General features: G+C 47.2%; 1 protein-coding gene across 1 annotated transcript in view; it reads left to right on the forward strand.

Moving 5' to 3' along the window:
- LOC140857265 (uncharacterized) overlaps positions 1–23,644 on the forward strand; it is a 28,186-nt gene extending 4,542 nt beyond the window's left edge. The window contains exons 3-5 of the mRNA XM_073256030.1: positions 1,489–1,574; positions 3,824–6,004; positions 23,609–23,644. Coding sequence (XP_073112131.1) covers positions 1,489–1,574; positions 3,824–6,004; positions 23,609–23,644 — 2,303 coding nt within the window. The remainder of the gene's footprint in view (positions 1–1,488; positions 1,575–3,823; positions 6,005–23,608) is intronic.
- The last annotated feature ends 365 nt before the right edge of the window (positions 23,645–24,009 follow it).

Here is a 24,009-nt window from a genome sequence, read left to right on the forward strand (position 1 = left end):
CCGGGGTGCTTGCTATGTTGGCATGACATCGCAAAAATCGCGTGGTATATGCTACCAAAAAAGAGAAAAATCGTGTGGTATACCAATGGGGCCGCTTGAAGGAACTGGGGTCATCTGTAGACCTGTTCGTGCGCCAGGCCGCTCGGTGAACCCATTCATGCTAGAAGTCTTTTAGGAGGCTCGAGTCGACGGTTTCGAGACTGGCAGGCCCAGGCCTATCTTGCCGAGTTTGAAAAATAGATTTATTTAATAAATAATAGGGCCTCAAGGTTAAAGTTTGACCTATATTTTTATATATATATATATATATATTTTTGTATTTGATGTATTTATAAATTTAATTGACAATTATTGTTTGCACATGAATTTAATAGGATACTAAATATAGTATAAATTATTGATAATTTTTAAATTTTTTATTTAATAGTTTTAAAATATTGTTAGTATTTTTAAAAAACTAAAAATAGTTAGAAAATTGAGACCGTGCACCAAGCCGCAAGCTCAAAGTAAGAGCCAGGTCGGGATATAGGTAAATTATTTTTTTTTTGGCAGAATATAGGTAGTTGTATTGATATTTCATTCTTTGCGCATAACCCGCCCTGACCGGCCAGTCAGCAAACATGAGAAAAGACATTTTCATTAGAAAGATATATGAAAAAATAATTAGTAGATTGATTTGCTCCCATCGCTGCCAAAGTGCCAGGTGGTTATTATGGTGACTTTTTTTATGAGGATTTATGCGATTTTTTTTGATAGAAAAAAAAAATTTACGTAAGGATGGATCCACTGAAGAGCACATCTAAACTTTTAGATGACGACGACGACGATGATAAAATTATATTTTATTTATAAAATATATTAATATTTCATTATTTTAAAATATAATATATTTTTATTTTAATTATATTTTTTAATTATGATCAAAGCATGAATTGGATCTCGAATTTGAGATCAATTATGATTCGGCCAACTAGAGTTAAATCGACTTGGATATTATTTTTTCAAATTGAGTTTGAGATTAAGATTCAATTGATCTTGAGTCAAGTTTCGAGTCCATGTATCTAGCTATTCAATCCAATTCCTCTTGATTGTACTTGCCAAAGTCCAAAAATGCTTGCTATCATTAAAGATAGTGAAATTATAATGATGCCTCCTCAATTTTAAATACCTCACAAAGATACATTCTCAACTTAAAAAAAGTTTCAAACCCAACTCTTTAAACTATCCTTCATTTATCTCCATTAACAAAATGGTACTATGACTATCATATGATGATAAAAAAATATTCTATCAAAAAAAAAATATTCTACCATCAAGTAAGGAATTTATCCTTCAATCTGCAGAGAATACAGGATGAAAGATTGGAGATGGGGGCTACTTTAAGGTGGGGATTGATAGAAGGAAAGGAGCAGAGCTTCTTTGTCCCTCTCCGCTGCTCTTTTTCTTTGTAGAGCTTAATGGTGAAGACAAATGGATGCAATTCGGCAGGGAATTACGCTTCAATCTACAAAGAGCATGGAAAAGAACTAGGGAATGGCGGGTGGCCAAAGATGGGGATGGATAACTTTGATCTTGTATAAATCTTAGGGCTCCACAAAGACAAAAAAAAAAAAAAAAATCTCTCCAACTCTTGATGTGACTCTCTCCTCTTTTTTATAAAGCTACATCTTCTCTTCTATTAAAAGATAAAAACATCAATACCACACTTCAACTAAAAAATAAAGTCTAAAGCTCAATTCAACAAAAATGGACTTGCATTAAAAGATAAAGTATTCCAGCTAGTATTAGAATAGGTATAGATTGTGATACAACCTTGTATAGAGACATACCATATTGTATTGGTATAGCATACCATCTTATATTCACATTATTGTACTGTACCAAATCGCATATCGATATTATAATAGAATGATATTAATATGAGGCCCGATACCGAGACAATGAATCTTGTGAATAAGAGATAAAGATGAAGTATAAATAGAATCCTAGTATAAGTAAGATAAGTAATGGACTTTCAATAACATTATTCCTAATAATACAAGGCAAATTTGGTTGGATGGAGGTGAACTTTGAAATGGAAATGAGAGTGAATGTCTTCCATTCTAACTAACTATTTAGTTAGAGAGAGTTTTATTTTCATTCTAATTTTGAGAGAAATGAAAATGCTTCAATCGTCTCAAACTCAAACTCTACTTTCTCTAATCTTCAAACTCTATTTTGATTTTAATTCTAATCACGAACCAAATATATCAGGAGATATGACCATTCTGATTTCCATTTCAATCATTCTGATTCTAATTCACCAAATGCTCCTCAAAATCCAATGATGTCCAAGCCATTTGAGAACCAAATCAACAACAATCAAGCAACTTGACTTTAATAATATTGATATTGATATATATGTATATATACATATCTATCTATTTATTTATCTATAGAATCTTCTGACAAAAACAAGACTAACCCCTTTGAGATTACATGGAAGATATGGATTGGCCTCTTCTAATCCCCAATTTCATCTCTTTTATAAGAAATAAAAAATTATATTTTTTACTTTTTATATATTTTAAATTATATTAAAAGCATCAATATAATATGTTTTTCTATATTATATGTTTTTGTTTTATAATTATTTTTTGTTTGTGCTACAAGTGTAGGATATAGGCATATGTAATTTAACGAGAAATAATTATAATACAAAACCCATCGAGAGATATACATATTATTCTTATATTATATATAATATTTTATATTTTTAAACTATTTTAATATTCTTTGATATAAATCCAATTTGATTGATTGATCTGATGGTTTAATCGGTGATCTTGTGACGAGACTTTCAACCAGATTGGTTGCTAGGTTGGCAAGGCATCACAAAAATCATACGGTACATCAACAATGCCACTTATTGCATCTGCAAAGCTATTTTGAAGGAACTCGGAGTCATTAGCGGACACCCATTCACACGCGAGGCTGCTTGGTTGACCCACTCGAGTCCGAAGTCTTTTGGGAAGCTCGAGCAGACGGTATCAAGCTCAGCGGGGCCAGGCTCGTCTCGCCAGGTCTAGGAAATAGGTATGCTTGTTTAATAAATGGATACGGCTCGGGCCTACGGGTTAAAATTTGGCCTAATTTTTTTTTTTTATTTTCTTATATTATTTGTTTATATTTGTTGTATTTATAAATTTAATTAATAATCCTTATTCATGTGTGAACTTAGTAGGATGGTAGACATGCTATAGGTTATTGTAAATTAAATTATTTACATTTAATAAATTTTAAAATATTTTTGTTTTTAAAATATAAAGAAATATTATGAATTGTACGAAGTCCGAGGCCCAAAATAAGAGCCGGGACGGGGTCCAGCTAAATTACATTGATCGTTCGCCAAAACCCGGCCTGACCGTCTTGTCAAAAGACATTTTTCACAGAAAAATATATTAAAAAAATAGTACTCTCATTGATGCCAGCGCCATGGCGCTATGGATGGCTGCTTCAACGTCCAGTACCAGCTCATCTGGACTTTTACACAAGAACGAGTCCACCGCCCACGCGACGAATAATTTCCGACCAGACTCAATCAACGGGGACGCGATAGTCCAAAGTAAAAAATGGCTCCCAACTAGGAAAGTCTTAGAACTCTCGCTATTAAGAGAAACTATAATGATGCCCCTCAATTTTGGACGTGCCACGTATGCACCTCCGTAACTTTGAAAAAATTTGAAATCGACTCTTCAAACTTTTAAATTATTTGAAAATAAATTTTTTTGTTTATTTCCATCAATAAAATAGTGGCACATGACCTTCACATTCGCTGCTCCAGCTCCATTCCGCAAAGTCGCACCACCACCTTCCATCAATTGTCCATCGTTACGCTAGTTTTCTTCTTCGCGTTCCATTTTCCAAAGCATATGGAATTCTCCCTTGGGCTTTGTGTAGTTGCTCTGAGTTTGCTTCTATTCCCTCCATCTCCTTCTCTACTGGTGGCATACTCTTTAGCAATCGAACCGACCAAGAGGCTCTTCTTTCTTTCAAATCTCTCATAATAAATGATCCCTCCAACACCCTATCTTCATGGAACGACAGCTCTTCTGTATGCCAATGGCCCGGAGTCTTCTGCAATCACCACGGCGGAGTCTCTGCCTTGGACCTAGGAGGCCTTGGCCTGACAGGTTCCATCAGTCCTCACATCGGCAATCTCTCCACTCTCCGGTTTCTCTGCCTACAGGACAACCATTTCACGGGCACACTACCAGACCAATTAGGTAATCTGCTTCACTTGCAAGTGCTGAACGTAAGCTCAAACTTCATTGGAGGTGCCATCCCTTCAAACATGAGTAAGTCCTCCAATCTCATCACCCTTGACTTATCTGCGAATAACATCTCCGGTGGGATTCCTGCCGAGCTTGGACTGCTTTCCAAGATTCAGGTCTTGAAGCTTGGCTCAAATCAGCTCACAGAGGGTATCCCGTCATCCATGGGAAACCTGTCTTCCCTCACCACCCTGGATTTAGGCACAAATATGCTCAGTGGATCGATACCAACTGAACTGGGCCGTCTCAGAAATCTGAAACAACTACAAATATCAGTAAACAATCTCACGGGTACCGTCCCCCCATCTTTGTACAATGTTTCCTCGCTTGAAACCTTTGCTCTGGCAGCAAATAATCTGTATGGTGAAATACCAAGTGATGTTGGCCTTCGGCTTCCGACTCTTAAAGTCTTTCACTGCTGCTTTAATGAGTTCACCGGGCCATACCCACCAACACTGCACAACATCACCAAACTTCAAAGTATTCGATTGTCTCACAATTTTTTTGCTGGGTCCGTGCCTCCCGGGCTAAGCACTCTCCATGATCTCACCATGTATAATATTGGTTTCAATCGAATCGTATCCTCGGGTAGCAATGGGCTAGATTTCATAACCTCCTTGACCAACAGCACAAAACTTCGATACCTTGCCATCGATGAAAATCTTCTGGAGGGTGTGCTCCCAGAATCCGTCGGCAATCTCTCAAACACTCTCTCAAAATTTTATATGGGCGGTAATCGGATTTATGGTAGCATTCCAGCTTCCATAGCTCAGCTTACTAATTTGACCTTGCTGAACATGAGCCACAACTCGATCTTCGGAGAAATCCCGCTCGAGATTGGCCAGCTCAAACAACTTCAAATGCTAGGCTTGGCCAGAAACAGTTTCTCGGGGGAAATTCCAGCAGCTCTTGGAAATCTAACCATGTTAACTGAGCTCGAATTGTATGGAAATAAATTGGAGGGTTCAATTCCGGCCATATTCAGCCAGTTTCAACGTTTGCTAACGTTGGATCTATCTAATAACAACCTCAAGGGAAGCATACCTAGAGAATTATTCGCCCTCACTAGTCTCAGTTCTCTTCTAAATCTATCCAGAAATTCCCTGACAGGCCCTCTGCCCGAGGACATCGGAAGATTAGAAAACCTTGCCGCCCTTGATCTCTCCAATAACTTCTTATCCGGATATATTTCAAATTCCATCGGCAACTGCAGGAGCTTGGAAACTCTGTCCATGTCCAACAACTCTTTCTCTGGCCTTATTCCTAACACACTTGGAAACCTGAAGGGCTTGCAGAGTTTGGACCTCTCATCCAACCAACTCTCGGGCTCCATTCCGGAAAGTCTCGGAAAACTGCGAGTGCTCCAGTACTTGAACCTTTCGTTCAACGATCTTGAAGGAGAGGTACCAAAAGATGGCATCTTTCGAAACCTCTCTAATGTTCATCTCGAAGGAAATGCTAGACTTTGCACCTCATATTTGTGCCCTCGTTCCTCTCATCGAAGCATTTCAGTGGTGCTTCTCGTCATCATAGTGGCTTCGGTTGTCTCTGCTCTGTGTTTCCTGTGTTTGCTATACTTCGTTAGAAGAGAAATCAATACCAAGGTCTTGCCGACAGCAGACTCAATTAAGGGGCAGCACCGAATGGTTTCATATGAGGAGCTTCATCACGCGACTGAGGATTTTGATACTGTTGGGGGATATCCACCGACCGACCGACCGACTATCGGAGGGCCCGACCGGCTGGCGGCCCGACTGACCGTCTCCGACTGGCCAACTGACGGGCATATCGACCGATCGACTATCGGAGCGCCCCGACTGAAAGCCGGGAGTGCCCGACTAACGGACGCTACTGACGGCTTTTCAATGGCCCAGTCGCCGACTGGAGGTATGTCGGGCGTATCCCTCCCGACCGACCAAACCCAGAGGCCGACTCACATGAAACTCGCCGACTGACGGAGGAACCCGACTCCACTCTGCTGGCCACCGACCAAGGGTCGGCCGTCTCCTCCCATCGCCGTACAGCCGCCAGACCTTGTCAGCTCTGACACGGACATGCGGCACAGTTCCCCAGGGGCATTGTCCCGCCGAGAGCGAGGTCAACCCTGGTGATTAGACGGCCACACGGCGACATGACATTTTCACGGCGGCTCTGACAGTCTACAGTGAGTTGACAGTTCCTCACTTGTCCGCGCCATTAATGATGGCGCCATACCGCGCTCCACTATATATATCGGGGAAGGCAACAGTGCAAAGGAGGATCCGCTCGTCTCTCCCACATACGCAGGCTCGCTCCTCTCTCTTCCTCTCCCTCTCTCCTTCTCAGAGCTCTCTGTCTGCATTTCACTGTTGCCCAGTCACCTCTCTGACTTGACCGTCGGAGGGTCCCCGCCGGAGCCGCCTCCGGTCAGAGCGGACTTCCTTTTGCAGGTGCACGCTTCCCGGCGATCGGGCGACGAGGCGATTGGCCGCAACAGATTGGCGCGCCAGGTAGGGGAAGCATGACAAAGACAAGAGCTCAACGATCGAGAGTCACTGGGTCGGCAAGGCGCTCTTCCCGTCGGGAAGAAGCCTCCCCGCCCCCACCGGCGGCGGAGCCTAGCTCTCCGCGCCCTGCAGTGACCACGGAGGCCCAGATTGCGGCCATCGTACGGCAAATGACCGTACTGACCGACGCAGTCAAAAGCCTCCAGCAACAACCGGCGGCCCGACCTATGCCTTCCAGGAGCAGCCGCCGACGGCCGCGCCGACCCCTGTCGCCTCCAAGCGAGCGCTCTCAACAGCGCTCCCACGGAGAGGAGGAGGGGCGACCACGGCGCGACGACCGACGGTCTCAGCGGCCCTCTCCTTCCCCGTTGGAACGGGCGAGGAAGGAAAAGCGGCCGCGCACACCGTCGGCCTCTCTTTCAGAATCCTCTGGAGGCTCCACTCCCGGGGTCTCCCAGCATCGACGAGCGGACGACTACGAGCGACGGTTCGAGGAGATCGACCGCCGGCTCGCCCAACTGCAGATGGACGGCCAGAAGTCTTCGAACGACGTCGACTTCCAGACCGCCCAGCCTCTCTCTCGACTGGTCCTCGATGAGCCGATTCCCAGTCGGTTCAAAATGCCGAACGTGGAGCCATACGACGGCTCCACCGACCCAGTCGACCACCTCGAGAGCTATAAAGCTCTCATGACAATTCAAGGGGCAACCGACGCTCTTTTTTGCATCGGCTTCCCCGCCACACTTCGCAAGGCTGCCAGGGCTTGGTACTCCGGTCTTCGATCGGGCAGTGTCCATTCCTTCGCGCAGCTCGAGCACTCGTTCGTGGCCCATTTCAGCACCAGCCGAAAGCCGCCGCGAACGTCGGATAGCCTTTTCTCCCTCAAGCAGGGGGAAAACGAGACGCTCCGACACTTCGTGGCGTGATTCAATGCGGCCACGCTCGAGGTCCGGGACCTCAACGAAGACATGGCGGTTTCAGCCATGAAGAGGGGCCTGAGGTCGTCCCGATTTACTTATTCTCTGGACAAGACCCTCCCCCGGACGTACGCCGAGCTACTGGAGCGCGCATACAAGTATATGCGCGCGGACGAAGGAGCGTCCGACCGACGCTTGATCGAGCCCAGGGGTCCGAAGGAGAAGCGAAGAAAAGGTCGGGAGCCCACCGAACCAAGCAGGCCCCCGGCCGATAGTCGGCTTTCTCCACCCTGACAAATCCAAAAATCACCCCGCCGACAGACTCCGAGGTCGGTGCGTCCCAGGTATGACTCCTACACTCCTCTCTCCGCTCCCCGTGCGCAGATCTTGATGGAGATCGAAGGGGAAGAATACCTGCGACGGCCTCCGCCTCTGAAGGCAAAGGGCCTCGACCATCGGAAGTACTGCCGGTTCCATCAGAGCCACGGCCACGACACCGAGCGATGCATCCAGTTGAAGGATGAGATTGAAAATCTCATCTGCCGAGGGTATCTCGGCAAGTTTCGAAAGGGCCCGCCGACCCGACCGACTGTCGATCGACGCCCCCAGCCGACTGAAAAGGCACCGACTAACCAGCCGACGGCTGGAGTCATCAACATGATCTCCAAGCGGCTGGGATCAGGGACGTCTACAGGGGGGGAGCCGACGAAAAAGCCGCGCCCGGACGACGTGATTACCTTCTCAGAAGACGACGTTCGGGGCATCCAGACTCCCCACGACGACGCTGTTGTTGTGTCGGCGACAATAGCCAATTATGATGTAAAACGAATTTTTGTTGATAATGAAAGTTCGACAAATGTTTTGTTTTACTCGACCTTCTCCCGAATGCGACTACCGACTGATCGACTTAGTGGGGTCTCCACGCCCTTGATCGGCTTTGCCGGAGACACCGTCACGACAGAAGGAGAAATCACCCTGCCCGTGACGGTCGGTACCGAACCACGGCAAAGCACAGTCTCCCTCATTTTCGCGGTCGTCCAAGTTCCTTCGGCCTACAATGCCATACTCGGGCGACCCGGACTGAACGCCCTCAGGGCGATCGTCTCGACGTACCATCTCCTTGTTCGATTCCCGACCAAAAACGGAGTCGGGGAGATGCGCGGAGATCAACAGCTCGCCCGACGATGCTTCCAAATCTCCGCCCAAAGCGACGAGACAAAGGATCCCCTGACAATCGACAAACTGGATCAACGGGAGGAGGAAGAGCGGGGTTCGCCGGCCGAGCAGCTCGAGGCGATCCCGATAGGAAAAAATCCCGACAGAAAAGTTTGGATCGGGTCTCAATTGCCCGACACCGAACGCCACCGACTGGCGGAGCTGCTGACGGCCAATGCCGACATATTCGCATGGTCGGCAGCAGATATGTCGGGCATCCCTCCAGAAACAATTACTCACCGACTCAACATCGACCCGACAATGAAGCCGGTGAGGCAGAAGAAAAGGTCCTTCGCCCCAGAAAGGCAGAAGGCCATTGACGAAGAAGTAGACAAGCTGCTCGAAGCAGGCTTCATTCGGGAATCCACGTATCCCGATTGGCTTGCCAATGTCGTCATGGTCAAGAAAGCCAGCGGAAAATGGAGGATCTGCATCGACTATACCGACCTCAACCGAGCATGCCCGAAGGATAGCTTTCCACTCCCGAAGATCGACCAGCTGGTGGATGCGACGTCCGGATTTCGACTGCTCAGTTTCATGGATGCCTTCGCCGGGTACAATCAGATCCGGATGGCACCTGAAGACGAGGAGCGCACCGCGTTCGTGACCCCCAAGGGCCTCTACTGTTATCGGGTGATGCCCTTCGGATTGAAGAATGCCGGCGCCACCTACCAGCGACTCGTCAATAAGGTCTTCAAAGATCAGATTGGGCGTAACATGGAGGTGTACGTGGACGACATGCTGGTAAAGAGCACGCAGATCCCAGACCATGTTCAGGATCTCGAGGAGACCTTCCGCACCCTTCGACGACATCGAATGAAGCTCAACCCGACCAAATGTGCCTTCGGGGTGACCTCGGGGAAGTTCCTCGGATTCCTCGTTTCTCAGAGAGGGATCGAGGCCAACCCTGAGAAGATAAAGGCGATCCTCGACATGCGTCATCCGAACACCAAGAAGGAGGTCCAGCAGCTGAACGGGAGAATCGTCGCTCTTAGCCGATTCATTTCCCGATCAGCTGAAAGGTGCCTCCCGTTCTTCAAGACCCTGCGCCAGGCGAACGGTTTCTCTTGGTCGGATGAGTGCGAACAGGCCTTTGAAGACCTGAAAAGATACTTGGCTTCCCCGCCGCTACTCGTGAAGCCGCAGGTCGGGGAGACCTTGTATCTCTACTTGGCCACATCTTCTGAGGTGATCAGCTCGGTGCTCGTTCGGGAAAACGAGTGCCGAACCCATCAGCCCATCTACTACACCAGCAAAGTGCTCCACGACGCCGAAGCAAGATACTCAGAGACGGAAAAGATGGTTTTCGCCCTGACCGTCTCCGCGCAACGGCTCCGACCATACTTCCAGGCCCACGCCATCGTGGTACTCACCAACCAGCCCCTGAGGGCCGTACTGCGCCGACCCGACACATCCGGACGACTCGCTAAGTGGGCAATGAAGCTTAGCGAGTTCGACATTCAGTACCGACCGAGGCCTGCCTTGAAGGCTCAGGTCTTGGCCGACTTCATCGCTGAATGCCCGACGACCGACCGAAGGTCGGGAGCTGATGGCCCGGGACGAGATTCGGTCTCTGAGCCAGACCCGATCTCCACCTGGGTACTTCACATCGACGGAGCCTCCAACGCTCAGGGAAGCGGAGCCGGGCTCCTGCTCACGAACTCGGATGGGGTAGTCACCGAATACGCCCTCCGGTTCGACTTCAAGGCCTCCAACAATCAAGCCGAATACGAGGCACTCCTCGCGGGCTTGAGGATGGCGAAGGAACTGGGCGTCGACAGCCTCCGGGCATTCTCCGACTCTCAGCTGATCGTGGGGCAGGTCAAGGGCGACTTCGAGGCGCGAGATCCGACCATGATCAAGTATCTTCAGAAGGTAAAGGATCTCATGGCCCGCTTCGGGCATTTTGAGATCTCCCACATCCCCAGGACGGAGAACGCCCGTGCCGACGCTCTCTCCAGATTGGCAACGTCGGCCTATGATTCTTTGGGTCGGACGTTTGTCGAAAACCTCCAACAGCCGAGCATCGATCGGGTCGAAGAAGTACAGCAGCTAACGTCTGGACCAAGTTGGATGGACCCGATCATCCAGTACCTGTCCGAGGGGACCAGTCCCGAAGATCCCGCGGAGGCCAAGCGACTCCGATGGTCGGCGTCACAATATGTGATCATGGACGGCCGACTCTACAAGAGGTCGTTCTCCCTCCCTCTGCTCAGGTGCTTGGGACCGACCGACGCTGACTACGCCCTCCGAGAGGTTCACGAGAAAATTTGTGGGAATCACTTGGGGGGCAAGTCCTTAGCCTTCAAGGTCTTACGACAGGGCTACTACTGGCCGACCATGAGGAAGGATGCGGCAGAGTTGGTCCGAAGGTGCGAGCCATGTCAGAAGTATGCCAATATTCAGCACCAACCGGCCAGCCAAATCACTCCCATTGTCGCTCCATGGCCCTTCGCTCAGTGGGGAGTCGATATTCTCGGCCCCTTCCCACCGGCGTCGGGCCAAAGGAAGTTCATCGTTGTCGCCATCGACTACTTCACGAAGTGGGTCGAGGTCGAGCCCTTGGCGCAGATCACCGAGCGGAAGATGGAGGACTTCATCCAAAAGTCCATCATCTTCAGGTTCGGATTGCCGCACACCATCATCACCGACAACGGACGGCAATTCGACAACCAAGACTTTAAGGACTTCTGCGCCAGGTTCCACATCCGTCATCGACTAACTTCAGTCGGGCACCCACAGTCCAACGGTGAGGTTGAGGTGACGAACCGAACCTTGCTCCACGGACTCAAGACCCGACTGAACGAAGCCAAAGGTCTCTGGGTCGACGAGCTGGGCTCCATCCTATGGGCTTACCGAACGACCCCCCGTGTCCCGACCGGAGAGTCGCCGTTCAGTTTGGCCTACGGGACAGAAGCTGTGATCCCGCTCGAGATTGGCCTGCCGTCTTCAAGGGTCGAGCAGTACCACGAGCCGGACAACTCCGAAAGTCGGAGGGCCGACCTAGACCTTCTCCCCGAACTGCGAAATGAGGCTCAAATCCGAATGGCCTCATACCGACAGAGGGTCGCCCGGTACTACAACGCCAAGGTCAGACCAAAGCTCTTCAGGCCTGGCGACCTAGTCTTGAGGAAGGCGGAGGTGTCGAAGCCCTTGGACCAAGGGAAGTTGGCTCCCAACTGGGAAGGACCCTACAGGTTGCTGACACCTTCGGGCCGAGAGCCTATCGGCTGGAAACCCTTGAGGGAAAAACCATTCCCCGGACTTGGAACGCCGACAACTTGAAGCTGTATTGCCAGTGAATTTTGTAATTCAATTGTCGGAATACATGTCCAGTTTGAAAAATTGGAGTTCTAACTCTTCCACTACCGGTCGGCGCTCAGCCCCGACGCGCCGACGCGGATCTGGCACCGACGACACATCGGCCCCTTACACGGACCGATGCATCTACAACGACGGGAGTCAATACTCCTTCGACGACTTGTCGGACCTCCACAAAGGGCCGACGGACTCTTATGAACGGGAGTTCATGCTCCCTCTACGGTCGAATTTTCGGGCAGAATCCGTCGGCCGACAGGCCGATCGGGCCCCGACCGAAGAAAGGCAAAAAGCCCACGCGACTATTGTCGCGACTTCCGACCGAGCTACGGCCGGTCGAGGGATGTTCGGCTTACCACCGTCTATCACACGATGCGACCTTTGTCGCATCTACGACTTGCCGACCGACCAACGGCCGGCTGAACGACATTCGGCTTACCACCGGACGTCGGAAAACATCGAACCCGACGCAAGGGTATGGGGACCCGACTTACTATCGTTTCCCCGACAATGCGCGGGACGCTGACTTCGACTGTCGGAACCCGACCTAAAGTCGGGAAACATTTTACTCTCGGGGCTGAACAAGTTGCTGAAGCCCTGCCGACTTATGCGAGTTGGTGACTTGACTAAGTCAGCGACTAACGTTCGACATTGCAGACATGTTTGGCATTGCAAACTGGGGGAGAAGGCAAAAGAAGAATTCATTCAAGACTTAAAGAAATTTTTTCCATAAACAAAGGAAAGTCTACAAGGTAAAGGCCGGAGCCCGATTACAATCCAAAGCAAAACAGAAGGCAAAATAAAACCGACTAATCATCGGGGTCGACGTCCTCCACTGGACGACGATGCGAGTTGGTCGGAAGATCTGCTCCGACTTCAGCCATCGGAGCCGACTGGTCTTCGGCAACCGGCTCTGCGACGCCTTCGGCTTCCGCCCTGGTGGAGAGACCATCCGACGCTGGTCCGGCCGTCTCCTCCGCAGCTGGGGCCTCCGACCCTGGCAGAACCACGTTGCTGAGGTCAAGTTCGGGGTACAAGCTCCGAACAGCTTCCCGGGCATCCTCATACCCGACTTGGTACGAGAGGTAGCCGCTCTCGAGGAGCTCTTCGCGGTACTCCTCTGAGTCCCGGAAGACCTCGACCGCCCGACCAAAGCCACCTTCGCCGACTCTGATTCGGCTTTGGCAACGTCTGCGTCGGCCTGAGCGGCGGCATGGCCCTCTTCAGCCTTAGCGAGGTTCTCGAGACTCGCCCGAAGTTGCTCGCGCTCGCCCTCAACTCTTTGCCGACGCTGTCTCGCTCGTGTCGGAGCCGATGGATGGTCCGGGACTTCTTGGCCGCGTCATCCTTCGCCGACTTGAGCTCCGACTCCCAGCGACGCCTTGGCCTCCTTGAGTCGGAGATCTCCTCCGAAATCGGGAGACCTCCCCTCGAGTCGGTTCTCCCGGTCGACCGACTGTTGAAATTGGTCGAGAAGGATGGCCTTCTCGGCTTCGAGGCCCGCGACCTTATCTCTCCAGGCCGCGCGCATGTCCCCAAACTTCCGATATCCGGCCTCCAGCTCGGATATGTTGAAGACAGCTGCACAAAAAAAAGCCGACTGTTAGTAAGCCGAACTTGCGATGCTACGATTAAAAACAGAGGGAAGGGGAGCTTACCCGGATCATCATCGGATAGAAGGACGACAGCATGTCGGAGACACGCTGGTTCTTCATCGCTTCGATGTCGGCGGGAAGGAGGAGTGCTTGGCATAGTCTCCTGGCCAAGTCGTGGTTGGCCAGGCCCGACGCACCCTCGGGAAGCGGAAAGTCGGCCGACCCGCCCACCGACCGACCTTCGTCACCCGACCCATTGGGGCCTTACCTCGGCTTGCCGTCCAGCCCTGACGTCGGAGATAGACGGCAAGCTCGAGCCCGACCGAGTCTCGGCAGACGGCGCGGTGGTGGCATGCGTCGGCAGCTCAGGTTCGCGGACTCCTCCCGAACCTCCGGAATCTGCTGGGCGTCGGCGTGCCCCGGCAGAGTCAGCCCCCGACGGTCGGGCGAAGCGTCCCCCGACTGACGGTCCCTCGACGGGACGTCACAAGCACTGTCGGCACCGACAGTGCGATCAACGGCTCCGCCTCCGACCCGACTGGTTCGCTCGGCGGAACCACGCGGGGCCTCTTGGGAGGCTGCGACGGTCCGGCACCTGCCGCCGGCCTCTTCCTCACGGCATGCTGACGAATGTCGGCAGCCGACAGTCGTGTCCTCGGCGGCATATCTGAAAAAATACGACCGATGGTCAGAAAGGAAAAAGGCAGAAAAAAAATAAAGATGTCGGAAAAATGCAAACCGACCTAAACGGGGGACCGGGCTAAGGCCGGCATCATACAAGGCCTGCTCGGTGACGAGCTCGCTCTGCTTCGGCACCGAGATGTCCTTCAGCCGATGGAAGTCCTCCCGATCACCGACCTCCACCCGACTGTTCTCATTGGGATCGGTTCGGGGATTCCCCCAACGGGCGGGAAACCCCCACGGAGCAGAAGACGACGCGAAGAAGAACTGGTTCTTCCATCCGTGAATGGACGTCGGAAGACCAGTGATGAAGGAGAGCCCTTTCCGAGGGATAAAGTACCACCACCCTCGGGCTTTAGGATGGGGTCGGAGGACAAAGAAAACTCGGAAAAGAGATCCGAGGTTCGGTCGGCAAAAGCCGACATAGGAGAGCAAAACTGACTATTAGCCGAACTGAGTTCGGCGCAAGTTGTGCCGGGCATAGCCCGTAATAGTCCAAAACATTCCGAATGAACTCCGGAACCGGGAATCGAAGGCCGGCCCGGAGATCCTCCAGATAGAAGGCCACCTGGCCCTCGGGCGGGCTATTAACCCGACCATCGGCGCCAGGGGCGAACAGCCGAAACAGCTCCGGGATGCGGTACTGCTCCCGGATCTGGTCGACGTTCGGCCCCGAAAGTGAAGATGCCTCCACCTCCGGGGACGACCGAGTGTCTTCGGTCGGCTCTCCCGACCGACTACCTCGCGGGGACGTCCTTGCCATGAGTACAAGAAAACGGCAAGAAAGAAAGAAAGAAGGAGGGGGAAAGAAACCTTAGCCCTTGGAAGGAAAAAATCGCGAAGGGGGCGACCGAATGGAGAAGTACCTGGAACGGGGGCTCGGGCGGGCAAAATCTCGACTGTGAAAATAAGGGGTAAAAAACCATGTGGGGGTAACCTTGCATATATATAGTGCTCCCCAACGGTCGAGATGAAGGCACGCCCAGCGAAGACTCCCCAGATTTCGCCGCGTGGCATCATCAGGGCCGTCCAACGATCCAACGGTTCGACGCACCCCCCTTCAGATTGCGCCACGTCGCCTCCATCCGCTCCACCGAACGCGAACCGATGGCCACACGCCACGTGTCGCGGCGGGACGCGACGTTTTGTCTTCCCGACGGGACGCAACGTTTGGAGTTCCCGAGGGAACGGCGGGAATGATGGTTCCCTCCCGATGGGACACGACGGTTCCACTTCCCGATGGGACATGACACCTGGCACCGGTTTTATCGCTGACACCAGCGGGACATCCGGCACGGCGGGACGTCCGGCGCCGACCGACACCTGATGCTGATGGGACGAGACGCCTGGCGCCGACTGGATGTCGGGCGCCAGTAAGCCTCTCGACATTTACAGGGCGCCGGACACCGTATCATCGGCGGTACGGTCGGATCCTCGCGTACGACAAATCCACTCCTAGTCGTCAGCTCACCACCCGACTTAGGAGTGGAGGGGGGCAACTGTTGGGGGATACCCACCGACCGACCGACTATCGGAGGGCCCGCCGGACCTGACCGTCTCGACTGGCCGACCGACCGCGACCGACCGACCGACCGGCTGGCCGACCGACTGACCCTCCGTGGCCGCCGACCGACTGACGGGCATATCGACCGATTGACGGTCGGAGCGCCCCGACTGAAAGCCGGGAGTGCCCGACTAACGGACGCTACTGACGGCTTTTCAATGGCCCAATCGCCGACTGGAGGTATGTCGGGCGTATCCCTCCCGACCGACCAAACCAGAGGCCGACTCACATGAAACTCGCCGACTGACGGAGGAACCCGACGCCACTCTGCTGGCCACCGACCAAGGGTCGGCCGACTCCTCCCATCGCCGTACAGCCGCCAGACCTTGTCAGCTCTGAACGGACATGCGGCACAGTTACCCAGGGGCATTGTCCCGCCGAGAGCGAGGTCAACCCTGGTGATTAGACGGCCACACGGCGACATGACATTTTCACAGCGGCTCTGACAGTCTACAGTGAGTTGACAGTTCCTCACTTGTCTGCGCCATTAATGACGGCGCCATACCGTGCTCCACTATATATACCGGGGAAGGCAACAGTGCAAGGGGGATCCGCTCGTCTCTCCCACATACGCAGGCTCGCTCCTCTCTCTTCCTCTCCCTCTCTCCTTCTCAGAGCTCTCTGTCTGCATTTCACTGTTGCCCAGTCACCTCTCTGACTTGACCGTCGGAGGGTCCCCGCCGGAGCCGCCTCCGGTCAGTGCGGACTTCCTTTTGCAGGTGCACGCTTCCCGGCGATCGGCGACGAGGCGATTGGCCGCAACATGTTGATTGCCTTACTTCTTACATCATGTTAGTATTTCAACTTCCAAAGTGGGTGCTACTTAGTATTGCTCAGTTGCATCGAGCTTTTTTCTGGAAGGGCCAAGAGAAGGTAAGTAGATTACATTGCTTGGTAAATTGGGACTATATGCGTAGACATAAAGAACAAGGTAGATTGGGGATTAAAAAATTCGAGCAAGTGAATCTTATCTTGTTGGCAAAGTGGGCATGGAAGTTCTTGGTTGGATTGGGCTCTACAAACAAATCAAACAAGCATACTGTGGAAAGAGATTTTGACATGTGAGTGAGAAAAACCCTCTAAAAAGATGTCACCAATATAAAAGGATGTTAGAAACACCTTAATACTTTTTGGAGCTGTCTCTCTTTTAGATTGGGTGAAGGTTCTATCAGATGTTGGTCTAACATCTTAATACTTTTTGGAGCTGTCTCTCTTTTAGATTGGGTGAAGGTTCTAGAATCAGATGTTGGGGAGGATGAATGGTGTGGCTTAACAGCTTTTGCATATCTCTTTGAGGAATGTGTATCCGCTTTGCTGTCAAGCTCGACTGCTCTGTAGCCTCATAATGGTTGAAAAAACCTTGTATTGGGATATCAGAGTTAGAGGTCCATTGATGCTATCACAGACAAGGCAATTGGATCTACTCAGGAATTGCCTAACGAGTGTAAGATCTTCCAGAATTGCTGATGTTCCACATGAAAACTCACCACTAATGGCTTGTTTTCAGTTGATTCCTTCTATGGCTTCATTAAGAACAGTGGGCTTCTATGTCCCTACTGCAAAATAATATAGAAATCTGATATACCTAAGAAGGTAAAGATGTTTATATGGCTGGCACTTTGAAAGTGATTATACACCGGAGATGTATTGGCAAGAAAAGGATGGTACACGAAAAGTGATTATGTCCCATCTCTTGATTAAATGCCTCGTGTCTATTGTATTGGATGGCTTTGAAAGTGTACCTGAACATCAGAAGCTGGCCTCCAAGTCTGCATGCTATTTAGACTGTTCGGAGAAGAAAGAAGTTTCCTTGTTCTATGAGAAGGATCGCTGACTAGTTAATTGCTGCACTATGTTGGGAGAAATGAACTCTAGAATTTTGAAGAAGTAAAATTATTCTAAATTCGCAATGATGCAAAAAATTTTGGATATTATTATAGCTAGGTTCATCTCTGCAATCCCAAGAGTAGAGATGGTCATGAAAGACCATGGATATCTCTTCTACTCTTGCTCTACTAGCTTGTGGTCTAAATGAGGTTAAAGATACCTATATTGAAGCCTATTTATAGTTTTTGCTATGCTTTTCTTGTCTGCATCAGCCTGCAATAGCACCCTTCTCCATTATGGTTCAGTGGTTGAACAGCTCCCCTACTCTATTTCTCAATTAACCTCGTGTCTATAATGTTGAAAATTTCTGAATTCTGCTTCCATGACTTTGTGTACTCAGAGAGTCTGAACCTCGGTATTTTATTTAGGAAACAAATTTGAAGGCTTCTTTAGCAGGAAGCATGAGGTTTGTTTACTCACCTGTCGCTGGAAAGTGTGATGCTGTAAATTTTGGAACATATAAACTAGACTATGGGCTAGAACATGAATCCAGCCGTACATAGTATGTTACTTTTATTCCTTTAGGGTCTATTTTTTTTTGTGGGTAAAAAATTTATCTAGGAATTTATATTTTTTAGATAAATATTTTTCAAGCAACATCTAGATAGAAAATAATTTATGCATATTCTTTACACATGAAAAAATGGTTTCAAAATCTGTTACCCATATGCTTTTATATTATTATTATTTTGGGTGAGTTACTAAGTTTTTATCCATATTTTTAATAATACCCTTTATGCTTTTTAGATTCGGAGAAAATGAATGAATGAGTTATCAGGTATGGAATGATGCAGGCATTAGAAATGAAGATGAGGTATTTTAGGAATAAAATTAAATATCTATTTTACTGATTGATAGAAAAAATGATTTAGCTATCCCCTAGTTGGATAAGATTTTTTCTCATTTTATAGATAAATGCTATTAATAAAAATATCCATCTTGAAAATGAAAGAATATAGATAAGTTGGTCAATGAAAAAGTTAACCAATTTTTTCATGATATTTATCCATAAAAGAATGGGCCCTTAATAATATCTGGGTAGCTTCATTGCTTCCCATTTATCGAAAAAACATATACGTTGGTTCAAAAAGTAGGGAGCATTAGGTATCAAAAATATTAATCAAATGAATCTTGTTTTGCTAGCTAAATGGGCTTAGAAGTATACCATGAGCTCAAATAATTCTTGGCAGAGACAGGTTAGATGCACTTATCATATCATGAGAAGGTTGGGAATGAGAGGCAAAAAAGCATCAAACAATTTTCTTCGATTTGAAAAAATATCAATAAGCAGTTGGGTGCCTTTGGGAATTGTATTTCCTTTAAGCTCGATAATGGTTGTAACATCCATTTTTGAGAGGATATTTAGGTTGGATCAGTGGCTTTTGCTTATCTCTTTCAAGACTTAAATTACAAATATGATTCACCAATGGTCTTGGAGATCTCTCACTAAGAAAATTAAACTTAGAGATTTGTGACTAGACTGCAAGCCGAGCAATTAGAGGCACTCAAGGGCATTTTATCTTCTATCAAACCATCATGGATAGCAATGTGCCTACACGAAAGCTTATAGAACTCTCTGTTGATTCTTATAGATTCCTTAAATGAAGCTCTCATTTTGTTCCCTACACCAAGATCATTTGAAAGCAGCCATCTTGAAAATGATGAAAGTTTTTTTTTTTTTTTTTTAGCTTACTCTACATAACAAACTCCATGCAACAGTGGTATTGCCTAAGAAGAGATGGCAAATTAGCTTTGTTGTGCCCTATGTGGGTGCATGAGTAGAATCTATGAATCTTTTGCTTATCAAATGTCCTAATTCTCAAAGTCCTTAAAACTCTATCAAAATATAATTGAATTTAAGAGATTGGCCATCAAATTTGTATAACCTTTGGATTCATCCAAGATCATTTTGGAAATTTTTCATCTCCTTTTTCTTTTCTTTTTTTCTCCTTTTTTCTTTCTTTCCTTCTTTTTTCTTTCCATTCCTTCCTTTCTTTAATGGTTTCTTATTTTCTTCCACTTTTTCCCTTTTTTTCATCTTTCCTTCCTTTTATTCTTTCCTCCTTCGTCTTCTCACCTTACATGGATAGATTTTAGAGTTTCGATCCTATGTTGGTCTTATTTCCTCATAAAAATAGGTCGGGATGGTGGGACACCTCCTATTCCATCGGGACATAAAATCTTGATCCTAACTAAATTATACCCTTTGCATTGAGATTTGTGCAAGCATTGTACCAGCTGCTTTCTCTAGTTTCCCTCTATTTTTTTTTTGACAGAAAGCAGAGGTAGCAGGATGCTATTTTTTTTATTACTGATAAAAATCAAAGTTACATTTCGAACGAAAAGCAAGATAAAGAACTACATTAGATATATAGAGAAAAAAAAGATTATCTACAATTTATTGCAGTAGTAGCTAAAGTTTCTAGCTTCATCCAGAGTCTCGTATGATTGTCTTGATTCTTCATGTAACAAAGATGTTCCCAGCCACGAAAAGTCTGAAGAATATTCTGCAAAGCCAAGAATACAGACCCTTCTATCGTGGCCAATAATTGATCACCTGCCTTGCTCTCAAGTTTGTTCTTATTTTTCTTTCTCTAAGTAGTCCACATGTCAATAAATGTAGAAGGCTTATCTCTTAAATTCAGCGGTAAATTTATTATTGTCCATAAACTCCTTACAAGAGAACATCTGAAAAATAAGTAGATGCCCGACTTTGAAATTGAGCCACATAGAACATACCCTGAGCTGATATTCTAACCTTTTCTCGCAAGAACTTCTCCTGTGTGTAGCTTATTCCTTGTTGCCAACCACAAGAAAACTTTCACTTTTTCAGGTGTTGGCGCTTGCCAAAGAATTTTTGAGAAAGAACATTTCGGACTATCACAATTAAGAAACTTGCAGAAAGAGTCAACAATGAATAATCCATTCTGTGTAAGCTTCTAAACTGGTACTCCGTAATATGAGATAGCCTAAAAGGAGAGAATGGATAGCAAGGGTCTCTTGAAGAATAGTCAATGGCCTTTGAACTTTGATACACCATCTCAAATTCCTTCAGCTCCAATATGATGAAATCGGCCTATTCAGTTTCAAAACACAATTATAAAGCTCTTCGAAATGAAAACAAGAGAAATTATGTCGATCTGAATATTCTCCTAAAATCGGATTGAGCCGCCATTCCCTATCTTAAAAGCCACCAACTCCAGAAGGCAGAAGTTTTTGAATAAACATCTTTCCATCGGTGACAAGCTTGACAAACTCCTCCTCGACCTCATTCCCAACTTTCTCCATGAGTAATAGGCCCGTGCCACCTAGCTCCACCAAGGATTTGGTGACCCCAACAGAAATTTTTCAAGCCTATTTAGCTAAAAGTGACTGATTCATCTGAATAAGATTCTTCACTCCCAAACTTTCTTGATCCTTGGTTCTATAAACATAATCTCAATTCGCCAAGCAATGAAATCCGACGACGTTGTCTGTCTCTTTTTATAAGAAAGCTCTTCTCAACTTGTCTATTCTTCTTACAATCTAGCTAGACAATTTAAAAATAGATATATAATAAAAGAAGGAACGCGGCCAGAATCGAGTTGATTAAAATTAGCATACCGCTTAGAGAAAGCAATCTTCCCTTCCAAGTGGCTAATCATGAGCTCATCCTTTCAATTAAGGGCAACCAACAATGTTTAGGTAGCTTCTTATAACACAGAGGAAGGCTTAGATATAAAAATGAAAGAGTACCCTGCTTACAGTTCATCCAAGAAGCGAACCTAGCTGCTTCACCATCATCCATTTCAAAAAGAATGGAGCTCTTATAAAAATTTTAGTCCAGATGCATCTTATTTCCCTTTGTTTTCTCTTTTTTTTCTATTCCTTTGTTCCTCTCTGTACATCCCTATTCTGTCTTGTACACAGCCCCTTTTTTTTTTTAATAAGTAGGGGATAGCTTCCAGCCTCCTCCAACTTTCATCATATTTACCTTTCATTGTTCAGCAGCCACTCCCTAAACCACCACACCCCACAAAACCGCCCACCCTCCCCCACCCCACTTTTTTCTTTTTATTTTTTCTTTTTTAAAACAACCCAATCCCCCCCCCACCCCCACCACCCCGTTTTCCTTTCCTCGGCAGCCTCAAGTTTTCACAAAACGTTCACTTGATCTTCTCAAATTTTGTGGTGTCATTTTCAATTTTAGATAATCCACATGAATCGGCATTCTTTGATGAGGTTGTTGAAAGGACTCTTCATGAGCCACTTTCTTGTCAATGTTGTTCCATATACATCTGCTCTACCTACTCCTCTTCTTATAAAATTTGGTGGCTATTCTCCTCTTAGCCTCCGCTTACTTCAACAAAATTATTATTATTTTTTTTAAAAAACTTTTCTTATCAATATTGATGGCGCAGGATATATGGTTATTTTCAGAAGGATTGCGCTCCGTATCAAACACCAGCAGGTCCTCCATTTTCTTTCTTTAATGAAATGATCTATACAAAATAATGTGGATGGATCTGATCAATTATTGTAGCCTACGATGTAACCATCCAGGCCCCGGCATCTCTCTTCTGGAGCATCCAGGAACAATCTGAATGACTTAGCAGCCACCAACTACTGATGTATGATACCTAAAGAACTCACGTTGGTTGTTGCTTTATCTTCCAACTCACAACCTTTTTTTCTTTTTATTTTTGATCTTCTCTGCGTTTATACAACTTTACAGCGGAATGGACTTTCATAAACCCGTGTAAGTCACGCATGCACATATCGTGCAAATATAAGATGCAGAAATCTATAGCTTTCTCTAAACCTTTTTCATCGCTTTCATTCGATCTTATGGGGGACAAAGGAAAAAAAAAATTAAAAAAAAAAAAGAAAGATCTCTGAAGATCTGTTACCTAACGAACTCGTGCTGACTGCGGATTTCTTGTGGGAACGGCGATGTAATAATTTCACCCACACAACATGATAAAATTTGCGGCCGAGATGATGTATGAGTCGTGAGGGCAAAGCGGCAAACGGAGGGAGGTTATGTTGACATTTTAGACCCTGAACTATTGTTAACCAAAAAACAAACCCCTTAAACTATTCGATTTGTTTATTGCTCACAAACAAACATCAAAACAATTGGCTACACTATCATTGGTCAATAAATCCTTGGGAGCTTCCCTTTGGCCTTGGTGGCCATAAGAAGCATGAAAGGACCGGCATATCATATGTTCATCCTATGTTCATTGTACATCTCCATTTGTTTGCTTTTGTATCTTTGCTAATTTCCAATCTTTTCCTTTGATGTTGTTAGTTCTTCTAATCTAGCCGACGCCAGCGATGGATGAATGGTCAAGAGTGACACCTTTAACGCTTGTGGATATTTGGACACATCACCAGCTTGTGTATCTCATAACAAAAGCTTGACCAGGAACAGTTGCGATGACTGAAGTAGGTAAAGGCTGACAGTCCACACGCCCATTGCACGAGAAGGCGTGTGGAATCGTTGCATATGGCGGCTTTGAGTCGAAAAGGCGAGGTCAAAAGGTTTCTTCATGATCACACTGTTCAATTTGCTTCCCTCCATCCTATTTTCGTGTGGAGTTGCTTTTAAAAATTGTAGATTTCTTGCTCCAAATTTATGGTGATTCAGGTTTTATATGACCTCGTTAAACGTGTGAGAGTGTGAATGCTCCTGATATGGGGTGGTCCTGACACTGGAATGCTCCTTGTTATATTCCCGTTGATGTTGATGAGAATGTAAATCCGAGAATGCTCTTGGGGTGGTCGAACCCTTTTTTCCTCTCCTCTTATAACCTATCCATAGTATTTTTAAACAATAAAACTGGGTGGTCAAACCTCCCATTACGTCAATAAGAAAAAAAAAGAAGAATGTCAATGGAGGTAAGAGAAAAGAGGAGGTTGAATTATGAGGATTCATACGGATATAGTTTAGTCCTAAATAGATGATGCACTCAATACATCATGGTTACTTATAGGTCAAAAGAACTAACATAATATCTTATGGCTAATTTTTTAAATGAGATCTTGAGT

This window comes from Elaeis guineensis, chromosome 4, assembly GCF_000442705.2.
Source record: "Elaeis guineensis isolate ETL-2024a chromosome 4, EG11, whole genome shotgun sequence".
NCBI classification, from domain to species: domain Eukaryota; kingdom Viridiplantae; phylum Streptophyta; class Magnoliopsida; order Arecales; family Arecaceae; genus Elaeis; species Elaeis guineensis.